General features: G+C 38.1%; 1 protein-coding gene across 9 annotated transcripts in view; it reads right to left on the reverse strand.

Annotated features, from left to right (window-relative positions):
* The window catches only part of SLC12A1 (solute carrier family 12 member 1), an 83,658-nt gene that overhangs the window by 32,828 nt on the left and 35,351 nt on the right, over positions 1 to 15,479 (reverse strand). For 8 of the 9 annotated variants that reach the window (XM_037834048.1, XM_037834055.1, XM_037834054.1 and 5 more), the window contains 3 exons: positions 11,356 to 11,511; positions 8,039 to 8,138; positions 7,191 to 7,302 (listed from right to left, as the gene is read on the reverse strand). In XM_037834048.1, coding sequence (XP_037689976.1) covers positions 7,191 to 7,302; positions 8,039 to 8,138; positions 11,356 to 11,511 — 368 coding nt within the window. The remainder of the gene's footprint in view (positions 1 to 7,190; positions 7,303 to 8,038; positions 8,139 to 11,355; positions 11,512 to 15,479) is intronic. The other variant, XM_037834052.1, reaches the window with a different exon arrangement.

The following is a 15,479-nucleotide window of genomic DNA, read 5'->3' on the forward strand; positions in this document are numbered from 1 at the left end:
AATAAATTCACAATCAACCTTTGAATAGCAAGAGCCACTTTTCGCAATGTGAAGGAAATCTCAGCTAGAGCCCAATTTCAAGAAATGGACAGAGTTCTCCGGAGCAGAAACATGAGGCAAGCTGCAAATTCTGCCATGAACTACCACATCTTGACAATTCTATTAGGCTGATTCGTTGTTTTTTGTGCGTGGTAAGAATGCCCTTGTACCGCTTTCCCCTGTGTTATGTTGACACACTTCCATTCAAATAAATGAACATTTCCCTCTCACTCAATGTACTTGGTGGGAACAAAAGTTCACATGCCTATGAGATAAGAAGAATGGAGGAGATCAAGAAAGAAGGAAGCAGGGATTGTGGTAGTAGATGAAGCATTTTGTAATTTTAAGATTTGAGTTCTTGAAACCATTTGTGTTTCTCCTTTAAAGGCTCAAGCTAGCTCTTTTCTTCTCAGGTTTCAATTCAATTCAAAAAGTTTTTTTGTTTATCTGCTACATGTGTGGCAGGGTTTGAATCTACTATTTCCTGGGAAATTCTTTCAACTCAGAGAGATTTGGTATTTTGTTGTGCTATCTCAGGTTTCATATGAATCACCTGGGATCTTGATAAAATGCAGATTCTGATTCAGTAGATCTGAGATGGGGCCCAAGATTCTGCATTTCTGACCTGTTTCCAGGTAGGGATGCTGTTGGTTCTCAGACAACATTTGGAATCTTAGAAAGTCTTGGATTGGAGAGAAAGAGAATTTGACTCTATGGAAAAAACAGTCCAGGCTTTTTGGCCAGACAGAACTGGTTTCCAATCTAACCTTTGCCACTTCTGAGGTAATTGATTAACTCAGAGATAATAAGTTAACTCAGAGATAACTTATCTGAGTTAACTTATTCTGAAAACAGAGATTAAAAACTCTATCTTGCAAGGTTGTTTTAAGTAGTAATCATAAAGTAAAATGCCTGGAATATAGCAGGTGTTCATCCAAAGTTGATTTTTATTAACTGAAAAGAGTGCTCACGATCTCATTGAAGTCTCAGACTAATTCTACCACTTTGCTTTTTCTATGAAGGAGCTGAAAGAGCACTGAACTGGGAGTCAGAGCGCAAGGTTTAGATCTGGCTCTGACACTCTGGGTATATCGCTTGCTTGTCCTGATGCAGGTTCTACATCTATAGAAATAAGGAAATTGGCTAGATCAGCACTGCCCAGTATGATAGCCCTTAGTCACATGTGGTTATTGGGCACTTGAAATGTGGCTAGTGCAAACTGAGATATGCTAGAAGTGTAAACAACACTGGATTTTGAAGCACTAGTATAAAGAAGGAAAAAGTAAAATACCTCTAATATTTTTATATTGGCTATATGTTTAAAGTATAATATTTTAGATATATTTGGTTAAATAAAATGTATTATTAAAATTAATTTTACCTGTTTCTTTCTGCCTTTTTAATGTGACTACTAGAAAATTTAAAATTACATATTATGTTTCTATTACACAGCACTGTTCTGGATGATTGATCTCTGGGACCCCTTCCATTTTAATATTCTATTTAAATTAGATCAGATTCTTTATATACTTATTTTTTCCCCCAGGAGAGTTTCTAGAACCTGCCAACATTTTAAAACAGTTTCAATGACTTAGATTAAACTTTAAAAATGAGAACTTTCAATGAAGGTAGAGGAGGTAGAGAGATGGGGAGGGTAGTTAGCAAATCAAAAACCTAGTCTAAGGAAAGTTGTGTCACTATAGATCAAATTTTGCTCAGGTGTACAGACAGTCATACTAAACCACTTCTCTGGTCCTTTCTAGCCTCCATCAACTGCAAAAGTAAGAAGGAATATTTTGTTCAAGGAAGCTCAATGGTAACAGCAGTCATGAGACAGAGGAATAATAAACAACAGCCAGGAAAAATGTTGGACCGTCACTATATTGAGTGTACCACAGTGACTGGGAACCCCTGGGGAAACTGGCATTTATTTAAAAAAATACAGCTTAATGTATGTCTATTACTCTTACAAAAATCTAGATTAAACATTAATTGTGACAGAGAGATTTACTTTAGTGCCTACATTTGCCATATTGAGAAGTCATAAAAATATTTCATGCAGAATCTCTCTTTGCTAAGAGCGATTATAATATCCTTGTAGCACACATATTAATGTGAGACAAGGCTGCAATACAAATGTAGCAAGGAAAACGCAAACTAACAAAGAAGGAAGGTACCCTGAAAGATAATTATTCAACATCCAAATATGTCATAGTCACAAAAATGGATTTTACCACCCAATTAAAATATTATAGTGATTAGATTCAGTTAGGATCCAAAATGTGAGTACATAAATTAATCCAGGATTTGAAAAGACAAAGAAGCTTTAAAAATATTGTGTATATTGTAACTTCGATACTGATTGAGAAAAGGGTAAAGAATTGATAATTACTTAGTCTGGAAAGGAAGTCGATGTGAGGTGGCTTCAAATAAAGGAATATTATGACAAAGAGAGAACTTGCAAGAGAGCTTTGACATCATGAGGATTGACTAGAGGAATTTAGGCAAAGCACCGTGTTCTTTCCACTTTTATTTTTCAAAACATTGAGTCTTATTTCTCTGCCTTTTTTTCCATTGCTGCTCTGGAACTGCGGGAAAGGAAATTTTTTCCCTTCTGATTTGGTCCATATTTCAACTCAGCATGCTTCCAGATACCCATTCATAGGTCATTTCATTCTTTCTGTGTTTAGTCATGTCACTATTTTATTAACGTCATGAAAGAGGCTTACTGACAAGAGGAAAATAAATGCATCTAAAAAGAATGCATTTTCTTTTTGGTGGGTGTAAATGTTGGATTAGGACGAGGTTAGAGATAGAAGAGAAAATGAGAATTTTAGTTTTTGTGAGGTCACCTGTGCTTGAACTGTCCTCCAATATGCCTTAATTAGAAGTTACTTGTCTCTTCAGTTTTTTCGAGAAATTTTTTGAATTCAAAGAGAGATTTAGGTTTCATTAAGATCTTTTATAAATTTTCAGGAAGAAGAAAAAGGGAAACTCGTTACAAGGGATCTGCATGAGTAAGATGGTCCAAAGTTATTTCTTTTTTCCTTTACAATGAGAGGAGAGGACAATGAAGGTTTAAAGAAAAATTAAAGAGTAAGAAAAACATTACTCAAAATAGAACTACATCTTGGTGTATATATGTGAAATGACTAGAAGGATATTCATAAAACTTATGATAATATTCCCTCTGAAGAAGAAAATAGCCATGGGGCTAGGGTGGTTATAAAGGAGACTTTAGCTTGATCTGTAATAGATTATTTCATTTAAAAAAAAGAGTGGAAGCATTTATGACAAAATGGTTGTCATTTTATTCTATATAGTTGACCTATATGAAATTGCCAATACTCAACAGTTTTTGACCTACAAAAATGCAAATTTCATATGATTCAACCTAATATTTTTCTTAGTTTTTCAAAATAAAATACAGAAGCAATCTAAAAAAAGTCTTTGTTTTCAACTACCAGAACAACACAGTGTACTTAATAAAAGATGCCACTGTAGACTTGAAACTTTTTGCAATTTTAAGATAAGGAAAATTTAGAAAAGAGGTACTTGGCATATTTTTTGACAATAATGGAGTTACCTGATTTGCATTTCAAATCCCCAACCATTTGGATCAACTTGCCATCTTTTAAAATTTATCTGTTTTTAATTTGTTTTAATAAACAAAACTCCTGCTCTCGAATGCAAAACTGAGAAGTATTTGAATGAGGGACTGCTGAAGTATGATGTTTTCTTACATGAGAAAAATAAGTATGAGTTTATATCATGAGACTTTTAGAACTGAACTAGTCTACCCAGAGAATGAAGGATATATAAGTCCAAACTAAGTTATCTGCAATGATTGTTTTATTATCTCTTGATCTACTCCTAATGGCATAACTGAGGAAACTGACTGACAAAGGCAGTGGTTTACTCATGTCATGTTACAGAGGATAGAATTAGTGGAGGTTTACAGCCCTTGACTTAATGTTTGCTTATTACTGAAGCTGCTGAATGAAGCTATGCTCAGAAATATGAGCAGGCTACTAGAAGGTGGAATCCTATTCCCGCCAGCCTAACTAGGGTGATAGAAAAGAGGCACAAAAGAGCAAAATTACTTATATGTTGTATTTAAAGTCTACTTGGGATGTAAGTATGCCATGGATTTATTATACGGTAGCTCCAAGGAGAAGAATAAATGGTTTTATAAAAGTTACCAAGCTGGATTCTTTATAAAGGATCCCCAAATCTGTCTTGTGAAGAATTTCTCATCTGAATCTTTAGCCTGAATAGGAAAAAGGCAAGAAGAGAGAGGAATAGACTCTGATGGGTGAGTGTAAGAGTTGGAGAGTTGGAAGGCCACAGTGGGAGCTTGGAGATTCAGATAAAAGAATAACTCTCTTAATGTCAGTTTCAGCAGCTTTTAGGAGCCATGATCTCTAGCTCTTTGACAATGCCTCTGATGCATGAAATGGCAGCTGTGGCCACTTGCTTCCCCTCTACCCACCAGCATCAAAGTGCCAGTGAGCTCTGGGTCTTGCTTTTCCTTGGCAGTGAAACCACACTCAAGCTAATACTTCAAATAACCAAGGGCCATCAGCAGGGACAGAGTACAGAGCCTGCTGTCCCACGATAAGTCAGATAGGAGTACACATCTGACTGTTCCAACATGATCAAACTTTTGGATACCTAAAAAGTTCCAATATCCGGTGTCTGGATATAACTTTTCTAAGAGAGGATGCTTTAGATTTTTGTTGAAGTTAATATATTTCTGGAATGCCTATAGTGACTATGGTATACTAATAATAATGACAATGATAATAACAATGTCAACGGTAACAGTGGAAATTGAGCATTTACTATGCATCAGACACTGAGCAGAGCACTAGAAAGCTTATCTTGTATAATCTTCACAACAACCTTGTGGCATGGTGCTATTATCATTCGCATCTTATAATTGAAAAAAATCAAGGCACCGAGAGACTAAATTACATGCCTATGGAACTCACAGCTAATAAGTGGCAAAACAGTGATTGAGAACTTGACTGTCTCAAAAACCCATGCACCAGCTTCCTAGAGTTAAAAACTAAATTGGTATTTACTTAACACTATCACTACAATTTAACATTTTCCACAAGGTTGGCCTAACCTACAAAGACTGTGCTTTTGGAAACAATTCTCTACTGGTATGTGGGCTCCCCCATATTCCCTTCCATCTGTTCTTTTGCAAAGATGATTGACGACTGAGCTTGCAGCCTAAAAATGCTGACAGCAATTGCAGCCCCAGAAGCTCACAGAAAATAACTAACCAGAAAGTGATTAATTTATGCATACTATTTTCTGTCCCCAAGAGACCCTCAGCACCTGAGAGCAAGATTCTTGGACCCTACTCAGACAGATAAGCACAGTAACGTATCATGTGGTCCAACATATACCTCAAACAACCAGCTCTGTTGGAGACACAGACTCGGGTACTTACTTCAAATGAAATGATATTGCAGACCATACCATTTTATTATAGTTAAAGCAGCAAAGAGTTAATTAAAAGCAATATCTCTTGTCTCTGTGGAAAGAAACTTTTCTGCCTTGTGGAATATGACTCTTCATACTCCCACTTCATTTCTCCTGTCCTAAGGACAATTTTTTTTTTTAAGGCCTGCTAAACTAAGTTTTCTCTAAACTGCTGAAGAAGAAAAACACCTCAAACTGTTTATTCCATCACAACCAGCTCCTTTATTTTATTGGCCAAAATGAAATTCACTAATCCAGAGGGCACCAAAGTTGATAATATGAGAGAAATGTGCTTGATAAGATGGCTAAAAATCTTCTGGAGTCACTGCTGGTCATTAGTTAACCTGTCAGTGGAATTCCCTCCACCCCTTACTGGATAATTGCATTGAGTTTTATTGTTTATGTTACTATCATATTAAGTACTGAGAGGAAAGAAAAGACAACCGACTTGTGCCATATAGCATTTAGAATATTGCCAAATGTGAAAAGGCACTTAGTGCCAGTCACAATGATGTGGAAAACTAACACCCTGCTTTATGCCACAGCTGACTAACCCAGGTTCACATAACTTCCTAAAAGCCCGATTCCTTGGTGGGCATTTGATGTTTAGGTAGTGGTACCTGATTCTAACAGCCCAAGGACAGGGGTCTGCTAAGGCTTTCTTCATGAGGCATAAGGCACAGTGCACAATCATGCAGCGTGGATTGAAATCCTGGTGACCCTGTGCAAGAATTTAATTTTCTTGAAGCTCACTTTCCCAATCAGTAAAATGAGAACAGGGCTTTTTTTTCCTCTCCTTCCTTACTAGGAAGTTATAAGGATCAAATAAGAGAAACTAGGAAAATGTTCTGAAGAATAGGTATGTACTGTAATAATATATTGAATTAGCTGGAAATTTTGAGTGGGGTAGATGTGTGTGTGAGAGAGAAATAGAAAGATTAAGAGGGCAAGAGAGAGAGGGAGAGAGTTACAGGAAAACATTGAAAAGAAGTAGAAGTAGGCTGGTTAGGAGGTCTATATTATTCTATAATATTTTAAATAATTTCTTTACACTTTACAAATTGGCCAATAATTACGGTTAAATTTTCAGCACCTATTTTGAATACCTCCAAGAAAAGCTACCAATAAATTCTTATTAGTTCACCACCTACTCCCTGAACAGAGATCAGGGATGGAAAATTCGGTTTAGTTCTCTGGACATCTGCAGTGTCATTGGGTATATCTAAATATTTAATCTAAATTCTACGTGCCATCAATTTAAGGCCATCACGTCTGGTTCTCTCTTCATCAGATAATCCATATAGTAGTTCTCTATCTTGCTCATTCCATCCCTTTATATATCTGTGGACAGTTATCACCCCAAATGCCTTCATTTTATTTCTAAGCCAGTTGTCTCTTTCTTGACTTGAAGGCCATCATTTGGAATATTTATCACTTTTCTTGGTCTATGAAATAAGAAACACATTTCAACCTCTCTTTTAAATTCAGGATCACAGGCTCTTGGAAGTCCTTGCTCTGTGACTCAAGGAAAAGGCTCTTGTCCAAACTGCCTTGCTATTCTCCTATCACTGCATGTACCTGCTCTCCTCACCAAAAACAACACAAGGTGAGCAGGGAGAAAAAAAAGCAACTTCCTTGGATGAAGTGGCTCTTACCACAAAGACTTCACAGCAGATACAAAGTCCACTGTTCTTGGTAAAGGCCTGAGTTATGTCCAACAAAGCAGGTCTTGTCATGGGTCCCCCTGTTAAGACAATGCACTGCGGCCTGGAAATGGAGAAAACAAGGTGTGAGAATTGGCCATTGAGAGAAGCTGCTGAGCCCAGAACAACGTTAGATATGAACGGCAAGTACAGAATGCTTGGCAAAATAGGACAACTGCCTCCCTAATTATTTCTTAGGTTTCCCATCAGAATTCTTGAGTCATCTGCCTGTTAAGCTTGCCATCTTTGTGTTCTTAGTTTTGTTCGTGACGTCAAAAGTGTGCAGTAGGGAAAACGTGGTCTTGGGTCTTCCTTGTCATTTTTCCTCAAGGAACTACCTATCCCAAATCCCCAACTCAACCTGCCCCTCTCCAAGCAGTATTTTCCTTCATCCTCTTTTCAAGCTTGTCTCTTGAGGTTCCATTCATTATAAGAATGGAATAATAATGAAGAGTTTCAAGTGTTACTTCTAAGAAAATTCTGAAGCCACCAAGCCTTAAGCTTAATGGAGACAACTCCAATTGAGGATTTGGGAAGATCTCTCTGAAATCACATCACTTACCTACCTGTCTATCTCCTTGCCTGGGAGGTGACACCTGGCATTACGAGGGGTTATTGTTGGGAGTGGGCATAACTCAGTGTAGAAGAGAAGCAGCACTCAGTTACAGGAGAAGACAGTTAAAATGTGACAGATTTGTGTGACTGCTTACTTTTAGAATATATCCGTGGTGCATTTGTCTCACATAAAGGAAAGCTACCTCTAATGCTACCTCAGCAACTGCCTGAGAAGCCAGCTTTACCTGAAATTTTTCACATGATCTTCCACTGCTGTTAATTCCAGAGCATTATCTAAAGCGCTCACGTAGGAAAGTGCCTGTGTGGAGGAGCCCCAGTTCACATCTGTGGATGAAGAAGAAAATTGGCATAAAAAGCACTGACCTTTCCTCTGGACACTGCAAATAATTTTTATAAGCCATTTTCTTCTGTGATTTTCCTTGGCTATGTTAGTGGTGGATGAGTGCCCAAATTAGAGAAAATATACTGTAGTATTTCCTAGGAAGAGCATCATGCCCTTCTACGAATATTATGTGAATCCCTAGAAGTGAAACTTCTCTCCAGTTCAGGAACAGAACATAAAGCTGTAGCCCTAGAAACCTTTCTTGGTGGGACAGGCTGGGTGAGGATCCCATTGCAGGCAGACAGATGGGAAAGTGGTCTTCAACCAATTCAAGAGGTCTCCACAAATTCTTAAGTTGAAAAGAAAGGAGGTATTCTAGGTACACGGTCAGTGGGCAGTAATCTTTACAGTTTTAATAGTGAAGCTGAATGAAGATAGCTCTGGATGTCCCTGAAAAGGGTCAAGTTTCTTTCACATGTATTTCAGTTTGTTCTTTTAGGACCTAACCTTTATAATAATGGAGGTGAGCATAACAAAATTCTCCCCAGCCTTGCTCTTGGAGTCAAGGAAATGCCTAGGGATAATTATCTGAGATAAAGAAGATTAATATTGATTACATCTTGACTGTATGCGTAGCATTCCTTGGGTCATTTTATTCTTATAAAAACCTTATAATAATAAACTTTATTCTTACAAAAAATATTTAAACAGACATTTCAGGAAAGGAGATATATAAATGGCAAATAAGATGCTCAACATCATTAGTCATTAGGATAATCCAAATTAAAATCACAATGATATAGCACTGAACATCTACTAGAATTTCATTAAAACAAACAACTTACAATACCAAAGGCTGCCAAGAATGCAGAGCAACTAGGATTCTCATTCATTGCTGGTAGGAATTAAAATAGGACTGCCACTTTGGAAAACAGCTTGACAGTTGTTTATAAAGTTGTATTTACACTTACTACAAAATCAGAAATCCTATCCTACTCCTATATATTTGCCCAAGAGAAATGAAAACAAATGTCCACAGAAAGCCCTGTCTGTAAATGTTTATAGCAGCTTTATATATAATCATCCAAAACTAGAAGCAACCCAAATGTCCATCATCCATGAATGCACTTTTAAAAATTTGTGATATATTCATACAATGGAATACTACTCAGCAATAAAAGAGAACAAACTATTCACAAATGGATGAATTAACATGGATGAATCCCTAAAGTGTTACACTATGTGAAAGAAGGCATATACAAAGGTAACATATTGTTTGATTTCATATATGATATTCTGGAAAAAGCAAAGCTATAGTGTGCTGGTTTGGATGTATTATGACCCCCCAAATGCCATGTTCTTCAATGCAATCTTGTGGGGGCAGACCTATTAGTGTTGATTAGGTTGGAATCTTTGGATTAGGTTGTTTCCATGGAGATGTGACCCACCCAATTGTGGGTAATCCCACAGTTATTTCCATGGAGGTGTGGCCTCATTCATTCAGATGGGTCTTAATTAGTTTACTGAGCCCTATAAGAGCTCAAACAGAAGGAGCTCAGTGCTGCAACCAAGAGAAACATTTTGAAGATGGCCATTGAAAGCAGACTTTTGCTACTCCAGAGTTTGCTTGGGAGAAATGTCCTGGGAGAAAGCCATTTTGAAACCAGATCCCTGGAGCAGACGACAGCCATTGCCTGTGCCTTCCCAGCTGACAGGTTTTCCAGACACCATCGGCGTTCTTCAGTGAAAGTGCCCTACTGTTGATGCCTTTGTTTGGACACTTTTATGGCCTTAGGACTATAACTTTGTAACCAAATAAACCCCCTTTATAAAAGCCAATCCATTTCTGGTATTTTACATTTTGGCAGCATTAGCAAACCAGAACAGATTTGTACAGAAATCAGAAAAGTTGTTGCCAGGGTCTGGAGGTGGGAGGAAGAGATTGGCTACAAAAGGGGTATGAGGGAACTTTAGAGGATAATGGAAATGTTTAAATCTTGATTATGGAGGTGGTTACCGTACTGTATAGCTCTGCCAAAATGTATACCCTGTATATCTAAAAAGACTGAATTTCACTGTATGTAAATTATACTTGATATTAAAAATATATAAAGTAATAAAGAAAAATAAAACCAACACTGGGCCTAGTAAAGGAAAGGTAAGGGTATGCATGAGGACGACTCTGAGTCTGTTCGCTCCTGAGACTGTATCTCTCAGTCTTACACTCTGTGATTCTCATCCCTCCCTGCTTCAATCCATCTTTCTCACTGGTTCCAAAATTGACATCCAAAGGTCAGATCCAACTGAATAACCTATGGCAGCTTCTTGTTGCTAAAAATGTCCAGATTCTTTAGCATGGTATTTCAGTTTCTTAACTATTGGACCCCAGTCTGCTCTTCCAGGCTTGGCTCAAGCCCCTTCTGCCCCTGCGCTGAGAACTCCCTCTGGGCTCACAGCCTTGAAGCTTCCCAGGTAAGCCGTGCACTCGCTTGCTTCCTTTACATCACTCATGCTTTTCCTTTTGCCAAGAATATCCTTACCTGGCTCTATCCGATTAACTCCTAGTCATCTTTTACTTTTTAATGTAACTTATTTATTCATTGGGCAAATATTTATTAAGTGCTTATTGTGTACTTGGCCCTCAGGACACAATCCAAGACAAGGAAAGTTTTTCTTGGACAGACTAATCAGAGGTGACCACTCCCTCCATTTTCTCTGCATTTTGTTCATGACACTCTCCTGGTACTTACTGCATTGTATTGTAATTAATTGTTTCTGTGAGGGTCTGTGATCTCTTAAGAACAGGGACTATATTCATTAGAACATTAAAGGCAGAAGATGATATAATGGAAAGTTTTTGGGGTTTGTTTTCATACACATTCTGGTTAAAATATCAACTTCATCATATGATTTGATATTTTACCCAGATGTCACCTTGGCATGGGGTCAACTCTTTGAACCCCAGTTTCTTCATTTGTAAAATGAGACTAATAATATTTGATTTACCATGTTATTGTGAGGATTAAATAAGTGTATGGCATATAATAGGTGCTCAATGAGATTAGTTACTATCATATCATATATCATATCATATATCATGAATATGTGCAGCACACATGACACACCAAGGCACATAGAAACTATCAATAAATGCTTGTTGAATGAATGGGTAGTTAGAAAGTCCTTTGAAAACACCATACTCTACAGTCCTCATCTCACCTGGCTTCTTATAAGTTACATAGATATAGAGGAAGAACTCAATGACATAGGTGATGACAGCTGCCCACCAGTTGATGACAAACATGACTGCACAGCACAAAACAGCTCCAAAGAGGGACACCCACATGTTGTAAATTTTATATGCAGGTCTCCATCCTGAACGTAAAAAAAAAAAAAAATTATGTACACAGGAAAAACTTCCACGCAACCACTATCATACCAGTGTGTATCATCAGGATGCAAGCAACATGTCTTTTACTGGCATAAAGAATCAGAGCTTTTAGGTCAAGTTCCTAATCTGTTATCCTGGAAACTGGGCCTGTGGTCTATGAAGGGGAAATTATGCTAAGTAAGGATGCTGTAAAACATAGAAAATTTTAGGCATCTGGAAAATGTGCCACTCATGACCCCTCTATACTTCCTGCATGCCACATGATTGTCAACCTGAACTACCACGAGCATCTGATTTCTATGGCATCGGGAGCTGAAAGAAGGCAGGAGAGATGGTGAGAGTGGGGCCTGGCAGGTGGGGAGGAGGGACTCAGTGGTGGTCCTAAAAAGAGAAGAATTAAGACCACAGACTTATTGTTCCCATGGAGAAGGCAGAACATTTGTCAAAAGTCAATCCATCGAGGACTTCCAGCTCCATGACTCAGCTCTTCCACCGAAACAGCTATTAAACAGGCAGGAACTTCTGGAACAACTGTTCTGGGGCTCTGAAGGCCAGAAGAACACTGTATAGCATCCAAGGAAGAGCAGGAGGAAAAGGCTGAAAGACTGCAGTAAAGAACAGTGACTTGCTTTCTCACCAAGGCAGCTGCCAGCACCCATCCCCCATTCTTGCTGTGGGCCACCTTGGGGTACAGTCCCTGGCTAGCTCACTGGAGACAGAAAGGGACATAAAAATGGTCTTCTCCAAGAATAGGGTTCTCAATGGCAGATCACAGATCACAGCTTTTGATTACCAAATTCAGATTGCTGAGTCCCACTCTGAGCTAGTGCCCACTCTGGACAAAGGTGGCAGCAGCCATTGTTTCAACCCAACTGCGGAGGCAGTAGAGATTTAAAGAGGCAGTGCTTACTCAGGGGTCTGGGGAAGTTTAGCTGAAGGGCTGCATTTGCTGGACAGGCCAGGAAAGCATAGATTTGGAGAGCCATTAAAGAGGCTTTTGGCACCCTTCCTGGTCCCTTCCTCAGGACTTTGGAGCCAGTCTGCACCCTCTTTGTGGGTCCCTGACCCTGTTTAGGCTGGGAAATACTGACTTGGGAAGTCTACTTTGGGGTGACTCTCCTCCCAGTGTTTGCCCTCCAGGCAAAAGCAGCTAGAGACAATGAAAGAAGTATAAAAAAAACATAGAGGCAAAACAAAAACAAACAGAACAGATCAAGATTCCTGGAGAAGGAAGAGAAGAAAGGAAGCTTTCTTCTGAAGATGAAACAATTGCACAAAAAGTACAACCTTAAAAATTGTATCACATATTCAGGGCAAGAATCAGATGAAAAAGGGCTGAAAAAAATTTGATTGGTTAACCACAGGCTATTGCAAACATATAGAATAAAGCAGATTAAGCAACAGAGAAGAGACTTAACACAAAGCCAGTCAACAATAAAACCCTGGATAAGAGAGAAAAACTGACCTTCAGAGTAAACTCATCAAGATAACCAGAAGCCGTAATAAGAAACAGGAAGATTTGATAACCAGACTGACTCTAGAAGAAATAGATGACCTCAACAGACCAATTAAGAGATTGAATCAGTCATCAAAGACCTCCCTCAAAAAAGAAAAGCTTAGGACAAGACGGCTTCACAGGTGAATTCTATCAAACATTCCAAGAAGAATTAATACCAATTCTGTTCGAACTCTTCCAAACACTTCCAAAAAATTGAAGAGGAGGGAACACTACCTAACTTCTATTAAGCCAACATCATCCTAATACTAAAACCAGATGAAGATACTACAAAAAAAGAAAATTAAAGATCAATTTCTGTTATGAATATGGATGCAAAAATCCTCAGCAAAATGCTTGCCAATAGAATCCAACAGCACATTAAAAGAATTTTACACCATGATCAAGTGGGTTTTCTCTCAGGTATGCAAGGGTGGTTCAACACAAGAAAATCAATTAATGCAGTAGAACACATTAACAAAATAAAGGGGGAAAACCACACAATCATCTCAACTGATGCAAAGAAAGCATTTGACAAAATCCAGCATCCTTTCTTGAAGAAAACACTTTGAAACATAGGAATAGAAGGAAACCTCCTCAACATGATAAAGGGCATATATGAAAAACCCACAGCTAACATCATACTCAGTGGTGAAAGACTGAAAGCTTTCCCTCTAAGATCTGGAACAAGACAAGGATGCCCATAGTCACCACTGTTATTCAACATTTTTTTGGAAGTTCTGGCCAGAGCAGTTAGGCAAAGAAAAAGAAAGAAAAGCCATCCAAATTGGAAAGGAAGAAGTGAAACATTCACTATTTGCAGATGACATGATTCTATACTTAGGAAGCCCCCCAAAATCTATAACAAAGCCACTAGAGCTAATAAACAAGTTCAGCAAAGTGACGGCATACAAAATCAACATGCAAAAATCAGTAATGTTTCTATGCACTAGTAATGAGCAATCTGAGGAAAAAATTCCATTTACAATAGCAATAAAAAGAATCAAATATCTAGGAATAAATTTAACCAAAGTTGCAAAGGACTTGTATACAGAAAACTACAAAGCATCGCTAAAAGAAATCAAAGAAAAACTAAATAAATGGAAGAACAATCTGTGTTCATAGATTGGAAGACTAAATATTGTTAAGATGTTGATTCCACCCAAATCAATTTACAGATTCAATGCAATCCCAATCATAATTCCAACAGCCAAATTTGCAGAAATAGAAAAGTCAATTATCAAATTTATTTGGAAGGTAAGGGGCCCCAAATAGCCAAAAACATATCAAAGAAGAAGGAAGTTGGAGGGTTCACACTTCCTGACTTTAAAGCATATTACAAAGCTACAGTGGTCAAAAAGCATGGTACTAGCATAAGAATAAATACATTGACAAATGGAATTGAATTGAGAGTTCAATAATAGATCTTTACATGTATAGCCAATTGATTTTTGACAAGTCTGTATAAGAATAGTGTCTTTGACAAGTGGTGCAATGAAAGACTGGGAGACAGTATGATCAGGATGGGAAAGCTCTGATTTGAAGGGCACATTTGGTCTCTGGGTGAGACACAATTTGTATTTGGAGTTGCCAAAACACAACAGAGCTTCGAGAGAAATTTCCTAAATGGCCACAAGATGGAACTAGCACTCCAAGAACATCACTGGACATACACTTATTTTTTTCCAAGTCTGGCTTTCTCTCTATTTCTCTGTGTGTGTGTGTGTGTGTGTGTGTGTGTGTGTGTGTGTGTGTGTGTATGTGTGTGCCTGTGTATTCATGTGAAAGAGAGAGACTTTCTCTGGGTTTATATCTCCATGGTCTCCCTTGATGTGCTTTGCTATTTTTCCTCTCTTTCCCTTTCTCTCTCTCCCTTTCCCTCCCCACTTTTTACTCTTTCCCTTTCCCAACTTTATTATTTCATCTTGTTTTTCAAAACTAGCTGAATATAGCATGGAGGCACACATTTCTAATATTTGTTTTATTCTCTGAATGGAACTTTCTGTTTAAAAGAACAAACCAAAACAGAAACAAAAACAAAAACATCTCTAGGAAAAGACTAACTGCACTAAAGCAGTCCTCAATTATTTTCTGTAGCCCAGTGGCCCTTGATGGATAAAAGTTCCCTTTACATCTATATGTTGTCTTATTGGCAGCAGGTTTTCAAAAGAGGCTCGAGATGGTGGCAGCCCCTAAGAGGGTGTAAATGTGTCCCTAGCCTAGATAAAAGTTATCATGGTGAAGAACTTCCTGAAGGTCAGTAATGGTATGTCGCTATTCTGGTGGAAAGGCTGAAGAAAGTCTATTGGCTAATGAAAGTGAAGGAGAGGTGAGGGGTGACTAGACAGGGAAAGGTTCTCTGATTGAAATTTGGAACCACTTTAAACCACAGTCCAAGGAGTGTTCTGAGATCACTGGCATCTGCATGACAGGCCCAACACAAATCTGCATTTACTG

Source organism: Choloepus didactylus, chromosome 4 (assembly GCF_015220235.1).
Source record: "Choloepus didactylus isolate mChoDid1 chromosome 4, mChoDid1.pri, whole genome shotgun sequence".
Lineage (NCBI taxonomy): Eukaryota > Metazoa > Chordata > Mammalia > Pilosa > Megalonychidae > Choloepus > Choloepus didactylus.